Raw genomic sequence first — 16,690 nt, forward strand, 5'->3', positions numbered from 1 at the left:
AAAATCCTTTTAGCACAATATTATAGGTGTAAATATGAATAAATTTGATAAATTGAATTGATCATAATTTAGAAGTTGTGAGGAATGCCACACACTTGATTTGTACCAATTGAAAGTAAATTAGAAATACGGTGACTGGGTGTTAAGAAGGAGTTAACCAGGAGTTGCCAAAGAGTTAATAAGCTATTAACATAGCCATGAAAATAGTATGAGGAAGGGGGAGAAGGAGAGGAAGGGAATACCCCACTCACAAGATTATAGAGATCATAGATTTAGAGCAAGAAAGTATCTTGAAGGTCATTAGATGAAGAAATTAAAAATCTCCAAAAGGAGATTCTGGCTAATGTTACAATACACATAGGAAAGTGGCCAAGCCAGAATTCAGGTCCTCTGAATCCAGATCCAGTGTCTTTTGCACTGAGGAGAGGGCAGCAGCTGAGCTAAAGACCAAGCTTTTGTTTGAAAATGGTCTTCAGAAAGCCTTGGTGATCACACTGGTGCATTGAGAGGAAGAAAGACTCCATTAGAGCCAAATTGTAAGTGTTGACCTATTGACACTGGTGTGGCAAATGACGCATAAAAGAATCAGACAGTGCTTTTAAGTCATCCAGAAGTGGCCTTCAATATTCCTGAGTGCCATCCAAACTAGATTAAAGTGGAATTGGGAAAACAAATAAAATTACAATGAAACCCAAATATATGACATTTTTAAACTAAGTCAATATGCAGTCCAAAGGAATCTTTATGTACAGAGCCCTCATTTCTTTTTGGATTTGACATCACTAGTCTACATTATAGGAGTTGGGTCCCCAAGTTCAGGTCTAACATAGACCAGGTATAGTCTCAGCGATTGATCCAAAACAGTGATCTTCTCCTTTGGCTTGTATGTCATTACCTAGAGTTTACTCTGGGAAATCACCGAGGTTTCTACAAACATGATTAATAGGGTCATCTTGGGGTTTTCTTGGCAGAGATACTGGAATGGTTTGCCTTTTCTTTTTCCAGATCATTTTACAAATGAGGAAACTGAGGCAAACAGGGTTAAGTCCTTTGCCTAGGGTCACAAAACTAGTCTAGTATCTGAGGTTGAATCTGAACTCAGAAAAAGGAGTCTTCCTGACTCTAGACCCGGTGCTTAAGTCACTGAGCCACCTACCTGTCCATGCTAAGTACTTTATAAATATGATATCATTTGATCTCACAACAACATTGGAAGGTAAGCTCTATTATTATCTACATTTTGCAATTGAGGAACCAAGCAGACAGAGGTCAAATTGCTTGTCTAGGATCACACAGCTAAAAAATGTCTGAGATTAGACTTGCCCTAGCACTTACTATCTAGCTACTTCTGGCACAATGTCATTTATTTATTTGTTTTCTTCTCTCCATTGTTTATTATATATTTAACAAGAAAATACCATTTAAAAAAAGAAAAGAAAATACTATTGATTCTTTCTTTCTTTCTTTCTTTTTTTTGCTGAGGCAATCTGGGTTAAGTGACTTGCCCAGGGTCACACAACTAGGAAGTGTTAAGTGTTTGAGGCCATATTTGAACTTAGCTCCTCCTGACTTCAGGGCTGGTGCTATATCCACTGCATCACCTAGTTGTCCCCTATTGATGTGTGTTTTTATTTTAACCAATCCTCTCTATAAGAGTTTTCAAATGAATGTCTTTTCCAAGTCAGTTGTATTGTTAATATCATACCTCTCTGCTTGGTCCAGAAATCAATTGTTTTCTGGCTGAGAAAATTTCTAGAATATTTCGGTTTTTATTGTGGTGATTGTTTATACTTATAATTACTGATAAAAAAAAATTAGTTCATGATGATGGCTTTATTCATTGTACTATTGTCTTGAAGTAATATTAAAAAAAAATAAAAATAAATTCCCCCCCCTAATTACGTAAAAATTTAAAAAGAGCTCAGAGACCAGCTCTCTTGTATAGGTTAGCATGAATTAGGCTCCTCCAACAAGAATCTATTCTCCTAGGGTACCAGTAGAACAAATCATCTTGGAGGCAGCCCCAGTCACTGGAAATATGTAGAAAGTTGTCTTTTATCCTCTCCTTACATTAATAAGATACCAATGTTCCAAACTATCTTGTAATTATTCCCTGCCTTATAAGCTTATGAGGTTGAATTCATCAAGGAAACTCCCTTGATAACCCCTCTGGTTGTGAGAGGAGGCCACTGCAATAATAGGCCAGATAATTATTGGATCTGTAGTGAGGTACTGCTCTACTTAAGTGGCGATGGAAATAAATAGAAAGCAGGAGATGGATTTGATGGAGACTTTGTAGGGCTTAGTAACTTATTGGATGTGAAAAGAAAGAAGAAAAAAAAAGGAAAAGTCAAATGATCATAATCTTAGGATTAAAAAAGACCTTAGAGGACTAGTTCAATGTTTTTATTTTACATGTGAAGAGAATAAGGGCCAGAGGAATTGAAAAAAATTTGCCCAAAGTCATATTGGTAACAATTAAGATAAAACTTAGGTCCTCTGACTCTAGAACTTTCATTCTTTTCACCACATCACCTCTTAAGTTTTGAAAATAGGACATAAAATGAATGGGAGTACCACTTTCATTTGACTAGTAAAGATCAAAGGAGGTGGTTTGGGTCAAAAGGTAATAATCTCAGTTTTGGGATATATTGAGTTTGAGACATTAGTAGCAGAGGAAGTGCCAGGTATAAACTTTTGAAAGAAGCTTAGTAGCTTAAACAAGTATAGCAATGAAGGGCAAGAGAGTGATGAAATATTATCTGAATGGTATAGAAGAGACTTTGTAAATAGGCCAGAGCTTATTTAATACTATCTCTGCTAGTTAAAATTATTTTGGTTGTTGGTGTTCAGTCTTTCTGCATCTTCATGACCCCCTTTTGGGGGTTTTATTGGCAAAGATGCTGGAATCATTTGCCATATCCTTCTCCAACTTATTTTACTGATGAGGAATTAAGACAAAGTTAAGTGATTTATCTAATGAGTGGAAGACTGTACTAACTGTAGGGATCAGGAAAGATTTCTTGTAGGAGATGAATGATTGAAAGGGAATAATTTCCATTTTCAGATACTATTTCTAGATCTATTGTGGGGAGTAGGGTAAAGTTCCTTTAACAGTATCAGGAAGGAATACTAAGGATTAAGAAGGATCAAAAAAAAAAAATAACATAATAAAGAATTGAAAACAAAGACTCAAAAGAAAAAGAGAAGGTTAAATTGTCAAGAAGAGGCAAGGTAATAGGAAAAGGTAAGTAGAACAATTGGAATGTTAAGCAAAATTGTTAAGCAAAAAAAAAAATTGTTAAGTATGATTAGTAGGATGGACAAATTGCTATAAAGCAGAAGGGAAAAGAGTGTATGATTGTGGAATTGTTGCGACTTAAAGGAGAAAAGCAGGATTGGGATTGCCAACTGGCAATTGATGGTAAGAATTTTAAACCTGTGCCTAGAATTGAGATACCAGTAGTTTAACAAAAGAAAGATGGAACTAATGCTGAGTGAAATAAGTGGAACCAGGAACACACTGTACACAGTAACAGCAAGAATGTGCTATGATCAACTATGAAAGACTTGGTTCTTCTCAGTGATTCAGTTATTCAAAGCAATCCCAATAGACTTTGGACAGAAAATGCTATCTGCATCCAGAAAAAGAACTAAGGAGACTAATGTAAATCGACACATGCTATGTTCATTATTTTTTTTTTTTATCTCTCTCATGGTTTTTTCCTTTTATTCTGATTTTTCTCTCCCAACATGATTCATAGAGCAATGTGTGTTTAAAAAAAAAAAATTTGATTAATTGGGGAAAAAAAGAAAAAGAAAATCGGAAATCCTAACTAGCTTAGAGTACAGGGGAAATTGTATGATGACTTGCAACAATGGTTTGATGGTTATATTTCTGTCACAGGCAAGTGACTATGGCCTATTTTAAGTGTAGAAATGCCTTTCCACACTCCAGGTTGTTAGAGACAATAATGAAGTGTTCCTACAGGAAATAGAATTGAGGATTTAGCAAGGGAAAATGAGATCTGAGGTGGGGAAGGATAATTGTTGTTTCAGTTATGTCCCCTTTTAGGGTTTCCTTGGCAAAAATACCAGAGTGCCAAGTTATTTGGCTTTTTTTTTTTCTCTAGCTCATTTTACAGATGAAGAAATGGAGACAAACAGGGTAAAGTGATTTGCCTAGGATCACATAGCTTAGTAAGTATCTGAGGCCAAATTTGAACTCAGGAAGATGAGTCTCTCTCTTTTTAGCCTCATTGCTCTATTCACTGTGCCATCTAGCTGTCCAGAGATGGGTAAACTTGACCTTTGTCTAATTAATAGAAGGCTGTACCAACTATAGGCATCAGGAAAGATTTCTTGTAGGAGCTGGTGTCCTGAATGTTACCATAAAAGAAGCTAGAAATTAGCTTAAAAGGGAATAGAAGTGAGAAGAGAGTATATTCTAGGCATTGAAGACCACCTATGCAAAAGCATGAAGATGGAAAATGGAAGAAATAATGTTGTATAAAGGGAACAGCCTGTAGGTCAGTCTGCCTGGAATGTGAAGTAGGTAGAAAGAAATAATATGAAACAAGACTTGCATGATAGATAGAAACCAGACTAGACATCATAAATATTAAGCCAAGAATTTTTCTATCTTATCCTAGAGGCAATAAGGAACTACATCTTATTTCTAATAAGGGATTTGCATGATCAGATCTATATTTAAGGACTATCAATTATGTGGAAAGGGGATAGACTGAAAGCAGGCAGTCAAAGTAAGAGAAAATTACAATTATGCCAATGAGAGGTGCTGAGGAACTACATTAGAACAGTGGCTTTGTGAGTAGAAAGAAAGAAAGTGGATTGGAAAAATGTAAAAGTACAATTCATAACACTTGGAAATTGATTAAATTGGAGGAGAATTAAGAAAACAGTTGAAAATGACTCCATAGTTAAACATCAGTGATGTTGAAAGGTTAGTGGGATCTTTGATAATACGGGAGGTATGGAGGAGGTAGAATAGATTTTGGGGAAAATATAATGTTTTATGCATGTTGAGTTTGAGATGCCTACAGGACCTCCAGGTAAAACTGTCCAACAGATACATATGGGGCTGTAAGTCTGTACAGTTCAATAAAATAATGCTTATTTATATAGATTCGGGAGTCATCTATATAGGAATAATAATTGAGTTCAAAGGAGCTAACAGGATCACTGAGGAAGAGATTGTAGAGAAAGAAACCAAAGATACAGTAAGTATCCATGCTTAAATAATAACTCAGCAAAGGAATAAGAGAAAGAGTGATCTGATGGAGAAGAGTTAACTCGAGAGAAAAGTAAGGAGGAACGTACATAGAGAAAATGATTGACTGTATCTAAAACTGCAAAGAGGCCAGCTAGAATAAGAAGTGAGAAAAGTCCAATGGATTTAGCAGTTAGGAGATTATTAATAATCTTGGAGAAAACAGTGGTGGAGTCAGAAGCCAGATCCTAAAGGATTGAAAAGTGAGTGGGAAGCGAGGAAATGAAAGCACATGGCAGTAGTATGCCATTCTTAGGAGTTTGAAGAAAAAAAGCAATAGAGGAAGCTATATGAGTTTTTGATGGGGTGAAATTAAGGTTGTCATCAGGAGATGTCCAAATAGGACTTTAGGGAAGAATAAGGGATACTAGTTCATATGATGGGTTCCTCCCAATTCCCTTATGAAATTACTTATGAAACAGATAACACAAGTATTATTAATCCCCATTTTGCAGATGCTATTCTAATAGTCTGGCTCCATAGAAAAATCTTCTTCTGGTCTCTGAATCTTTTGTTTGTATGTTATAAATGTCTTGCTTAGGCATTGTGAGCCAACACTTGAGGTCCCTGAAAGTCCCTTAATTATAATGGCATCCATTCTGACACTTATCAACTGAAGTGATCTTTGCAGGAAACCTAAACCAGGGATCATTATTTATTGAGTGATTATCTCTTGGTTGTTTCTTTTATATATTTTCCCCCATTCATTTGTTGTTGTTGAGTTGTTTTGTTTCTTGGTGACCCCATTTGAGGATTTCTTAGCAAATACCGGAGTGGCTTGCTATTTCCTTCTCCAGCATTTTATAGAAGAGGAATCTTAGATAAACAGGGTTAAATGACTTGCCCAAGATCATATAGCTGGTAAGTATCTGAGGCTGCAGTTGAACGAAGGAAGATGAGTCTTCCTGACTCCAGGACTGGCGACTGCATGGTCTGCCTGCCCTTCATTCAATTAACAAGCATTTATTAAACACCTATTTTGAATCAAGCACTGTTTTAAGATTTACAAAGCACTTTATTGCACTATCTCACTTTATTCTCACAACAACACTAATGAGAGAGGTACTAATGAATATTAGCCTCATTTCACATATGAGGAAAGTGAGCATCAAAGTGATTTGCTCAAGGTCACATAGCTAATAAATGTCAGGGACATTTATTCAAACTTAGATCTTACTGATTTCAAGCCCAGCACAGGTCTGGATCAGTTAAATGCTTATTAAACATTTAACACTTAGTTAATTAAAAATTAGGAAGAGATACATTTATTGAAACAGAGCAAGAGAATATTAAAAAAAAATTGGTATACACACAGAGCCTTCACATGATTCTTTGTCATCATAGTTGATTTATTGGATGAAATATGGATGAAATTTGAATGTAAACTATAATGACATATGTCTTCCACCATGTTTGAAGCCGAAATCCAGATGAATTAAAAGAATGAATGGAATGAGAAACACTTGGACTTTTTTATCCAATGAGAGAAGACTGTTCTGATATACAGAATTCAAGGCCATACAGCTGGGCTGCAGTGAAAGAAACTCATGTTCATGCTTTTGGTAACAAGGGGACTTAATGGACTAGATACTTGCAATTTCTCTGGAGTTATCCAATCATATTGTCTCTCCCATCCTCAAAAGAGCAGTTTAGAATATAGAGTGATTTTAATTTTAAGGTAATTCAAAGGAATTTGTTTTAACAGAGTTTTGTGAGAACCATCATAATAAAGGAAGATGCTTTAAAATGTTTCAAGGCCAGCGTTGGGACTCACTGCTCTAAATGATTTTAATAACAAGAAGAAATTTCTCTACTTGTCAGTGCTAGCCAGGGAAAGGAAGTGATTTTTTTAAAAAAAAAAAAGATTAATTATGAGTAGGGGTGGGCACTAATGATGTTAAGATTTTGGGGGAGATTAGTCGGCTTGTGTAAAATGGGATCATAAATTATCTGGAAAGGGAGGACAGAAGTTTGAGATGCTCGTTTGGGCAAGAAAGCCCCCTGTTGTCTGATTCTAGTTACTGCATCCTACTCAGTGCTTGGAATATGTCAGATATATAGTTCCTTCTTTTTTTCCCCCTTTTTATCATTAAACTGATCCATATGAAAATGATTTTAGAGAGGCAGAGGACCTTACAATAGAGTCTTTAATAACAATGGTGGGATGGCTATGCGAATTATAAAGGGGGTGCGATATATGTCTGATACCTTCACTCCTTTGGAGCCTGAAACCCAGAAACCTTAACAGGGTCACGAGCAGCTCTGAGGTCAGGCTTTCGGGGCAAGGGGGAAGCTATCTGAGTTTATCTATCTTTTGGGATTGAGGGTGCGGGATTAGGGGACTGGGAGGAGGATAGAGACTGGGGGTTGTTGCAGAGAGAGAGGGAATAAGAGGCAGACCCTACAGCTTCTGGAAATGTCAGTGTTTATTAAACATTTAACACATTTGGGGCATCTTAGGGGAAATATACAGAATGTAGAAAAACTCTAGGCATTCATTTCCCTGTGGCTGGGAGTGCATCCTATCTCTCTTTCTTTTCTCTTTCCATTTTTGCTTCTGAGTTTAGTTTTTTAAAAAGTCATTCCCCAAGGCCATGGCCTGGCTCACACACCCTCCCTGCCCCTCCCTACTTCCCCATTTCCCCTCGAGCCTTCTCCGACAGAAGTCCAGCCCCAGATCCTAGCTCCAAGGGGAAGAGGGAGGGGCACCCACCCTGGGAACCGAGGACCGGGCTTGGGCCAGCCCACGGATTGGGCTGAGGATAGAGTGAGCAGGGGATTACACTGAACATCAGAAGCCTCATGACGTCATTTGTTCTCAGTCATGGGGAGGGGGAAGATGGGGTACCGGAGGAGAGCAAGAGGGGTAGGCTGGATACAGATAAAAAATAGCAAATAGATTATTAAAAAAAAAAAAACAACAACAACAACAAACCCTAGATCAGCTCCTAGGAAAGCTTAATCTAGGGTGTTAGCTAGGGACCGGGGATGGGGGACTAAAGAAAGGAGCTGGGTGATGGGTCTTGGAAAAGAGGGTAAAGGGAGAGGGCAGGCTGAGCAGGAATGGGGGCCCCCCTCTTCTCAGCACCAAACACACAGCCATTATTAGGGTTGTAGGTAGTGGGGAGGGGCGGGCACTGCTGGACTCCCTGAGAGCCAGAGTTGGAGGCGGAGAGTGAGGTACCTGGGGACTATGGCTTGGAATGAAACTTACACCTTGGAGTGGGGTAGGGGGAGGAGAGGAGAGAGAGAGAGAAGATGGAGATGAGGGGCACTGGGCAGGGGTGGGGGGCTCTAGGCCCCCATATCCTGGCAGGGCCTGAGGGAGTGGTCACTTGTCTGAGTCCAGGCCCATCATGGTCTTGAGGGCATTCTTGAGGCTGGTTCTACTGGGGGACTTGACCGCAGGCCGGAGCTCAGCGCCCGGCTCATCCCCTCGGAGCTCCATCTCAATGACCACTACTTGGGAGCCTTTCGAGGGCTCTGCCCCCGGCCCCCGGCCCCCTGCCCGGCCGGCTAACCGCTATTTCTTGTCTTTGCGAGACTCCCCAAGCCCCTTGGACTTCTTTTCACTAGCTGCTTTGGTGCTCCGGCTGTGGTCCAGCATGGCATACAGAACAGGTGTCTGCAATAGTATATATTAAACAGAAGTCAGTTCTTTCCACCCCCGCCCCCACCCCCTTCCTTTCATTCAACCTCAGGGGTTTCTTCCCCTCCCCATCTTCTTTCTCTCTCTATGATCCCTTGCCCATCTCCTCCCTGACACCCCCTTCTCCCCAGAATCCTCAGAGGTTCCTCTGACCTGCCGACCGCGTTTAGATGAATCCTTGCTGGATTTGTGCAGCTTTCCCTTCTCCATAGCACTGCAATGAAAAGGTGATGATGTTCAACAAGTCACAAGGGAAGAGCTAGACTGTGATTGGTATATGGGGCAGAGACCGATTGAGACAGGAGCCCCAGAGCTGCTGAGCTTTAACAAACCCCTTCCCACCCCAGAGACCTCCCTGCCCCTCCTCGGAGGCCTTCCCTGACATCTAGGGGTCTATTCTACATACTTCCCCTTACCTGAGCCTTCTCTGCAGAGCCGCTTGCCTCCTAAGCCAGCAGTATCGAATCAAATAGAAGAGGAGGACCAGCAGCAGCACCAGCCCCAGGACACCCCCAATCACAGCACCAAGCACCACCCCGTACCTGGTGGGCACTGAATAGGGAGGGAAGAGAGAAAAGGTTGGGAGGAGCAGGAGGATCTACTGCCTGCAGCCCTAGACTTCTGAGGGCTCCTTCCTATGGGTCATCAGAAAGATGTCTTACTTCCTCCATGACTGAGGGTGCTTTTGTAGTGTAAAAAAGCTAGAAGCCATCCCCTGATGCCTTGTAGTACAAGCTGGCAGAGCCAACAAGAAGTTGACTTCTTCTTTTCATGAATCTCTGGGATTCTTCTTCTCATAGCCCTATATGAGGTACTGCTCATCTTCTAACTCCTCTCCCTCTTGTCCTCTGGGCAGTTTCCAACTTTCCTCTCTCCAATATGTTCTCCACTTAGCTCCCCCAAATAAACTTTTCTAATGCACCTATCTTGCTAATTTTTTTTAGGAGCTCCCTATTGCCTTCAGTAAATCTGAATCTGACCACCTTTTCAGCTTTATTTCATACCAGTCCCCTCAGAAACTGTTCTAGCCCACTTTTCCTATTAGATGTTCCTGAACGTAATGCTCTTATTTTCTCTCTTCATAAATTGGGACAAAGCATCTGCCATGTCTAGGTGTCCCCTCATGGATTTTCCAGAACCTGCTTCCTCATATTTCCTCTTACCTCCTTGGCTTTTTTCAAGGATCATCTCAAAAGCCAATTCCTTTCTGAATCCTTCTTTGCCCCCTTCATCCTTCATTAGTATTTCCTTCCCTCAGTTTACTTATATTATACTTATATTAGAGCACAAACTCTTTGAGAACAGGGATGATATTTTTGTTTTCATAATCCCATTGTCTAACAGTGCCTTCTACATATGTTTAGTACATAATTTATGTGTGTTATAACATACAATTTTTTTATTTTTTATTTTATTTTATTTTAATAATGATAACTTTTTATTGACAGAACCCATGCCAGGGTAATTTTTTACAATATCCTTTGCACTCACTTCTATTCCGATTTTTCCCCTCCCTCCCTTCACCCCCTCCCCCAGATGGCAAGCAGTCCTATACATGATTAACATACAATTTAGTAAAAATTCATTTATTTGAACTTCATTCTTCCCTCTCTTCCTCTATTCCCTCCCCATTCTCCATCCCCCCATACCTTTGTCAAAGACGTAAAGTGTGACCTGAGAAGTCTTGCCAACAATGTCAGGTGGGTTTTTCACATCACAGGTGAAGGTACCATTGTCACTGTAGTCTAGATTGTGGATGACAATGGAGCCATCTTTCCACCGAGGATCCCCAACCCATTGAATCCTCTCTTTGAAGGCACCGACTTCATCGATGTAAGGCTGGCCTTTGGCATAGTGGAAAATCTATGGTATGGAATTCAGATAGAAGTGGTTCTAAGGTTCTGGTGCCTGAGGGCAAGTGGGGCATGGGGGTCATTGCCAAGACTGTCTCTTCTCATCAATGACCTAGTCTGGCATAGGAAAAGGGCTGGAGCAGAGTGGGATGGAAAGAGAGTGGGAATAGGGAATAATGCCAGGAGTGTGGGCATTTAGTCACAATGGCATCCAGGCGATGGACTGCCATTTACCACCCACTGTTCCTAAAATATCTCTGTCCTATTAAAATTAACATTAGGGCCCCTACATCTTTTACTTCAACCCAAATTCTGTTCCTTCCTGCCCTGTAGGTCCCTCTCCTCTGAGTCCTTTTAATAATCTATAAACCTTCCACTTTTCCATTTTTATTTGCTGTGTAGTATCCAGACCCTCACCGAGATGGCGTCCCGGCCTCCTTCAGGTTGATAGCGCCAGGTGAAGGAGATATCGTCTGAGACCCATTCGCTGGACCAGAAGGAACAGTGCAGAGTCACCTTGGAGCCCACTTCACCATGGACCTCCCTGTCCGTGTAAACCACAATAGCCTGGGCCGGGGACAACACTGAAAACACATGAGCCCCCTCCAGGTCAGAGCTGGCACGAAACTAACACGATCAAGACAAGGAACAATCAATAGGAGACATGGGAAATCAATAACCCAGGGGCCACCGGAGGATGGAAAGAGTCTAGCTTGAGGAAATAGGAATGGTGGAAATACAAATTATCTGTTCCTAAAGTCCTAAATAACTGAGATCTCAACTAGATAGGTCTGCATAAACCATGTATCTGTCTGTGCGTTTCTTTATATACTGTGGGTCAAAAGAAATCAACATCCCAAGTGAATCCTCTTCATGCCTTTCAAGAAATAAAGGATGAATTATGATAGCTTTTCTCTCTCACTGTCTAGAGAATCTTTCCTTCCTCACTCCATTTTTATTAAATCTAAACAGGAAAAAATAGCTAAAAAATGATGACAGAATATAATCTTATCCTTGATGTGGGTTGGAGCTATATACCCTGGGTATGGACTTTGTAGGACAGGAACTTTCCAATATCCATCTACTCTGCTGCTTGAAACTCCAGAGGGAATACAATGTGGCACCTTCTCTGCCTTTCCCAGGAGAACAATGTTTCTGGCCCTGAATCTTTTAGGGGGTGGGAGCTGTTCAGGGAATTAAGTTCTGACATGTAGACTAGCTAGGATCCAGGATTGGAGTCAACTTAGTCTTCCTTTGGTTAGGTTAGCCTTGGAGCTTTGGAATCTTGGGTAAAAAAAGATGAAATGGGGGACCATTCACTTTCTCTCACTTAGCCCACCACTCAGCTGAGTAGGAACTTCTAGCTAAAGAATATTTAATTAAGACAAAGATGTGAACATAGCCCTTGCTTCCCAGAGAACTCTCCTGAGATACCCAGCACCTCTTTTCCATCCACCTTTGTGGATATTGAAGTAAAAAAAAATTAACTCAAAGCCTCTTGGTATTCTACCTTTGCTTTCCCCCTCCCTTAAAGCTCCCACTGGCCCTGTGCCCCCACCCAGGGCTGGCACAAGGGAAGTGCTGACAGGAACACTGTGTGGGCAGCACCCCAGGGAGTGATAGTGGCTGAAGGTCCCTTTGTTCCCTAGGCTGAATGGCGTGGGGTGGAGGTGGGGTGAGGGATTAACCAAGCAGACAGTGCTCTATTGTCTGGCTGAAATGAGGGGCCTGGTCTGGTCTGGGCCTCCCCCTCCTTTCCCCCATACCTAAGTGCTCTATCTCAGTACCCAGGAACATCCCAGACAGTCTCTCACCGTGGGGAAGTTCTTCCTCAGGTCCAAATTCTACCTCCCTTTTACCTGGCTAGATCCTAGTCCCTCTGCTTTGGGGCTCTCTATCACTCAACAAGAGGATTGTTGTGAACAAAGCACTTGGTAAAACTTGCAGCTTCAAGTCAACAAGTCATTATGGTCCTTATCATTTATGCAGCTCCCCACCCTCTGTTTTTCCTTTTCTTTTTTAAGGAGGCAATTGGGGTTAAGTGACCTGCCCAGGTCTCACAGCCAGGAATTGTGTCTGAGACCAGATTTGAACTTAGGTCCTCCTGGCTTCAGAGTCAATGCTCTATCCACTGCACCACCCAACTGCCCTCTCAGCTTTTTCTTAAGGTGTTCCTCCATGTTCTAGGTTGTGAGGCTCAGTGCAATCCACTTAAAACAGCTGGAGTTCAAGTCTCTGGGCTGATGTTCTGACTTGCCCCACTCCATTTTATTCACTTCTCCCCATCCCCCATCCTCTCCCAGGCTCTGGGCCCCCAGAATCCTGCAGATAGTCCTTCCTTTCCTTACCCACCCACTGCATGACATGCTAAGTTGGGGAGAGGAAGAGAAGGATGTCAGAATGCACATAAAGGAAGACAGTTCTAAAAGAACAGTCTAGCACCCCTTTCCCTCCCACCCAACCCTCCCAACACACACAGGCAAAGACAGGAGTTGTTCCTCCGAAGAAAGAACCTTGACAACTAATTAGTTTTAAGATCCCTCCCTCGGATCACACTTGACCTTTTCTCATGTATTCAGCTATCAGGAAACTTGTCAGTGTGCTGAGGGGTGGGGGATTGGATGTTGAGTGGGGCCTGGAAACCAGGTATCTTGATCTTGCTCCCACCCTCACCCTCCCTGACATCTGCCTTGGCAGGCTCTCAGCTACAGCTCTGAAAGCAGTCTCTTTTTCCCCATCTGGGTTTCAGCTCTCCATCAACATTCATAGACACCTGCTTTCTCCCTCCAGAATATGTCCCTTCGCTCCCCCTCTGACTTACACCATGTTTTTGTTCTCTTGAAAATAGGGATGGTGTGAGCAAAAAGGAAATAATCTCTATCAACATTCATAGATACCTGCTTTCCCTCCAGAATATGTCCCTTCATCCTCCCTGACTTACACCACATTCTTGTTCTCTTGAAAATAGGGATGGTGTGAGCAAAAGGGAAATAAGGAATATGAAGGCATGAGGTAGGAAGCTAGGAGATAATGACAGTTACCATATAATAATATGTTTGAATGTGCCTAAAAATGTGTATCTAAAGAGGGGGAAGGGGGTGCATCTCCACTTACCCAAAAAGGAGAAGAGCAGCACAGTCAGGACAGGAATGGGGATGGCTGGGGAATCCCCAGGAGCCATGGTTGGGCCTGGGGTTGGGGTTGGGCTTGGGCCCGGGACGCCAGAGGGCCTGGGAAAGTCCTGGGAAGAACAAGAAACTGAGCAGGGTCTCCTGGAACCCGCTTAAAATCCCCTGGGGATCTAGCCTGGGTGGGGGGGCTGGCCTGAGTCAGTGGCCAATTGCAGTATGGCATGTGTATTTGGGGGGTGGTGGGGAGGGAAAAGAGGAGGGGGGCAGAGCTTAGGGTGGAGAAGGAGCATTGTGTGCCCAGGGTTGGGAGGGAGGGCACATACTTCCCTACACAGATTGCTTTGTGTGAAATGGCCTCCCTGCTCCCCTAACTGGAATGTTAAGGGGGTGGTAGTGGTGGTGGGGAAGTAGAAGTAGCAGCAGGGACAGGAATAGAGACACACGGCTCCCAGATGAGGAGGGGTAATAAAGCTCTGGGTCCTCAGGGAGCTCTTGGAGGGACCTCTGCTTGGTCTGTGACCCAGGGATATGTGTGGAGTGCCTAAGAGTGAGGACATTTTTATCTAAAGATGTCTTAAGAAGAAGTCTTAATTTCTTGGGGACTTTTGCAGCCATACAGATCTCTGGAGATAGCTAGGTTATTCAACTCATCCAAGTTGCTTCCAAGACAATCTTTCTGGGAAGAGGGATCTCTTGTCTGGGGAGCTCTCCTGGGGAGAAGCTCTTGCCTTCCTTCTGTTCCTCATGCCAGTCATTACTTTTAGCAAACATCAGTGCTGTTTTATATTATCATTACTGTCTCTTTTCTTCCTTCTTGTTGGCCACGACTTTAGGGGTTCTAACTCCTTAAATCTCCCTTTATTCTGACCCCTTCTGTAACTAGGCAGGACCTCTGTAGTGTCAGAGTATATATGCATATATTGGATTTAATATATATTTCTACCATGTTTAATATATATTGGACTACTTGTCATCTGCAGGGGGAAGAGGGGGAAATTGGAACATTTTTTTTTGCAAGGGCTAATGTTGAAGAATTGTCCACACATATGTTTTTAAAAATAAAAAGCTTTAATAAAGAAAAAAAACAAACAAACAAGTGCTATGCTTTTAAGTATAAACAGGATAATACAGCTAGGTCTTAGAAGATATCTCTCTTCTGCAGCTCTATATATATATGTGTGTGTGTGTGTGTGTGTGTGTGTGTATGTGTATACACATACACCTTGCTCCACATTCAAATATCTCTGTAGCCCAGTTATGACCCATTTTATTGTTCAGTCTTCTATTTTCCATGACCCCATTTTGGGGTTTTCTTGGCAAAGGTACTGGAGCAGTTCACTAGATGTGACACAGATTCCCAGCTCTCTCCAGGTTCTCATTCTCTTTCCTTTGAGTGGGGTTGTTTGGATCACCCTACTTCTACCTATCTCAGAGAATCTGGATTAAGGTTACTACTGGAGATTCCTGTGGGTAATCTTTTTATAGGCCATTCCACTAACTCTGTAGCTCATGAGCCTCCTCTGGGATAGTTTCCATTCAACAAATTAGCCACTAAGATTTAATTGATTTTTTAAAAATTATTTTTAGGATAGGTCTCTCTACTTTATTCAAGCTGAAAAAATAGTATCACTGATAAGTTTGATCCCATGGCTGATTAGCATAAAAGTTTAGATCTTGTAAACCATATATAGTGTTCCTGGGAAGAGTTAATATACAAACAAGTCTTTGGGTAGTATTACTTACAAATAGCCAAGGCTATGGAACTATGGACTTCAGTAGCTTTTTTCCTATCAAAGCAAATGAAATAATATTTGTAAAACACTTAGAACAATGCTTGGCACATAATAGGAACTTAAGAAATACTTATTCCTTTCCTTGTTCCCTCATCTCAGGAACTGTCAAAAGTTTTTTTGATGAGCATAGATTCTATTAAATGGATGCTTCTGCTATTAAGCAGAACTGACCCACACTATATTTAACTAACACCTGGGCACAACATCTTGGATTAGTCAATTCAATGGAGCCCCTCTCTGATACTCTGCTTCTAATCTTCACTCTGCGAAGCTTCTTCACAGCAGAAATTCTTGTCGGAGAACAGTTTACTGTTAAAGAGCAACTGTCACTTTCAGCTTTTAATTTAGCTGATGCCTTAGGCCAAAGTTCTGTTAAGCTCTTTTAGGAAAAAGAAAAGACCATTATCTTAAAGTTGGCAGAAAGTTTTTCTCCTTTTTCCTCCTCCTCCTCCTTTTCATCTTCTTCCTCCACCTCCGAAAATCAATAGAGAACAGAGCATATTCTCATACTCCTTATCATCAGTAAGTCTTAAAAGAAAGCAGTTTGCTCTATTCTTTATTTTTCTCAGCAGCTGGTGGCAGTAGAGAGTACTATAGCTTCGCATTGGCCAACCAATCTGCCTGACAACAAGTGACACTAAAGAAAATCTTTTACCCTGTTCTGAAATCTGTTCTGAAATCTCTCATTTCTTTTCCCAAATCATTTTTGTTTGTTTGTTTGTTTAGTAGCTAATTGTCAATTAGTAACCAAATTCTCATCTTTTCTCAAAAATTTTAGTGTCCATATTTCCCTACTTCTTACCTAAAATTTCTATATGTCTTCATATACCGATTACTAAAGCAGTCTGTGTTCTCTGTTTGTTTCAATATTGTACAGTTTGTCATTTGCAAATGAACAACTGTTGTGTTAGAACTCTGTATTAAATTTAATTCAATAACTGCTTTTCTTGGAATCTTAAGATGGACGTATGCTC

At 41.2% G+C, this 16,690-nt stretch overlaps 1 protein-coding gene across 1 annotated transcript; it reads right to left on the reverse strand.

Moving 5' to 3' along the window:
* Positions 1-7,698: 7,698 nt before the first annotated feature.
* On the reverse strand, positions 7,699-14,079 carry MPZ (myelin protein zero). Its single transcript, XM_051998250.1, is given in 6 exon segments — positions 7,699-8,915; positions 9,093-9,153; positions 9,356-9,491; positions 10,589-10,802; positions 11,210-11,376; positions 13,907-14,079. Coding segments are annotated over 6 exon segments (939 nt in total). The 5' UTR covers positions 13,974-14,079; the 3' UTR covers positions 7,699-8,621.
* Positions 14,080-16,690: the final 2,611 nt, after the last annotated feature.

This window comes from Antechinus flavipes, chromosome 4 (assembly GCF_016432865.1).
Source record: "Antechinus flavipes isolate AdamAnt ecotype Samford, QLD, Australia chromosome 4, AdamAnt_v2, whole genome shotgun sequence".
Lineage (NCBI taxonomy): Eukaryota > Metazoa > Chordata > Mammalia > Dasyuromorphia > Dasyuridae > Antechinus > Antechinus flavipes.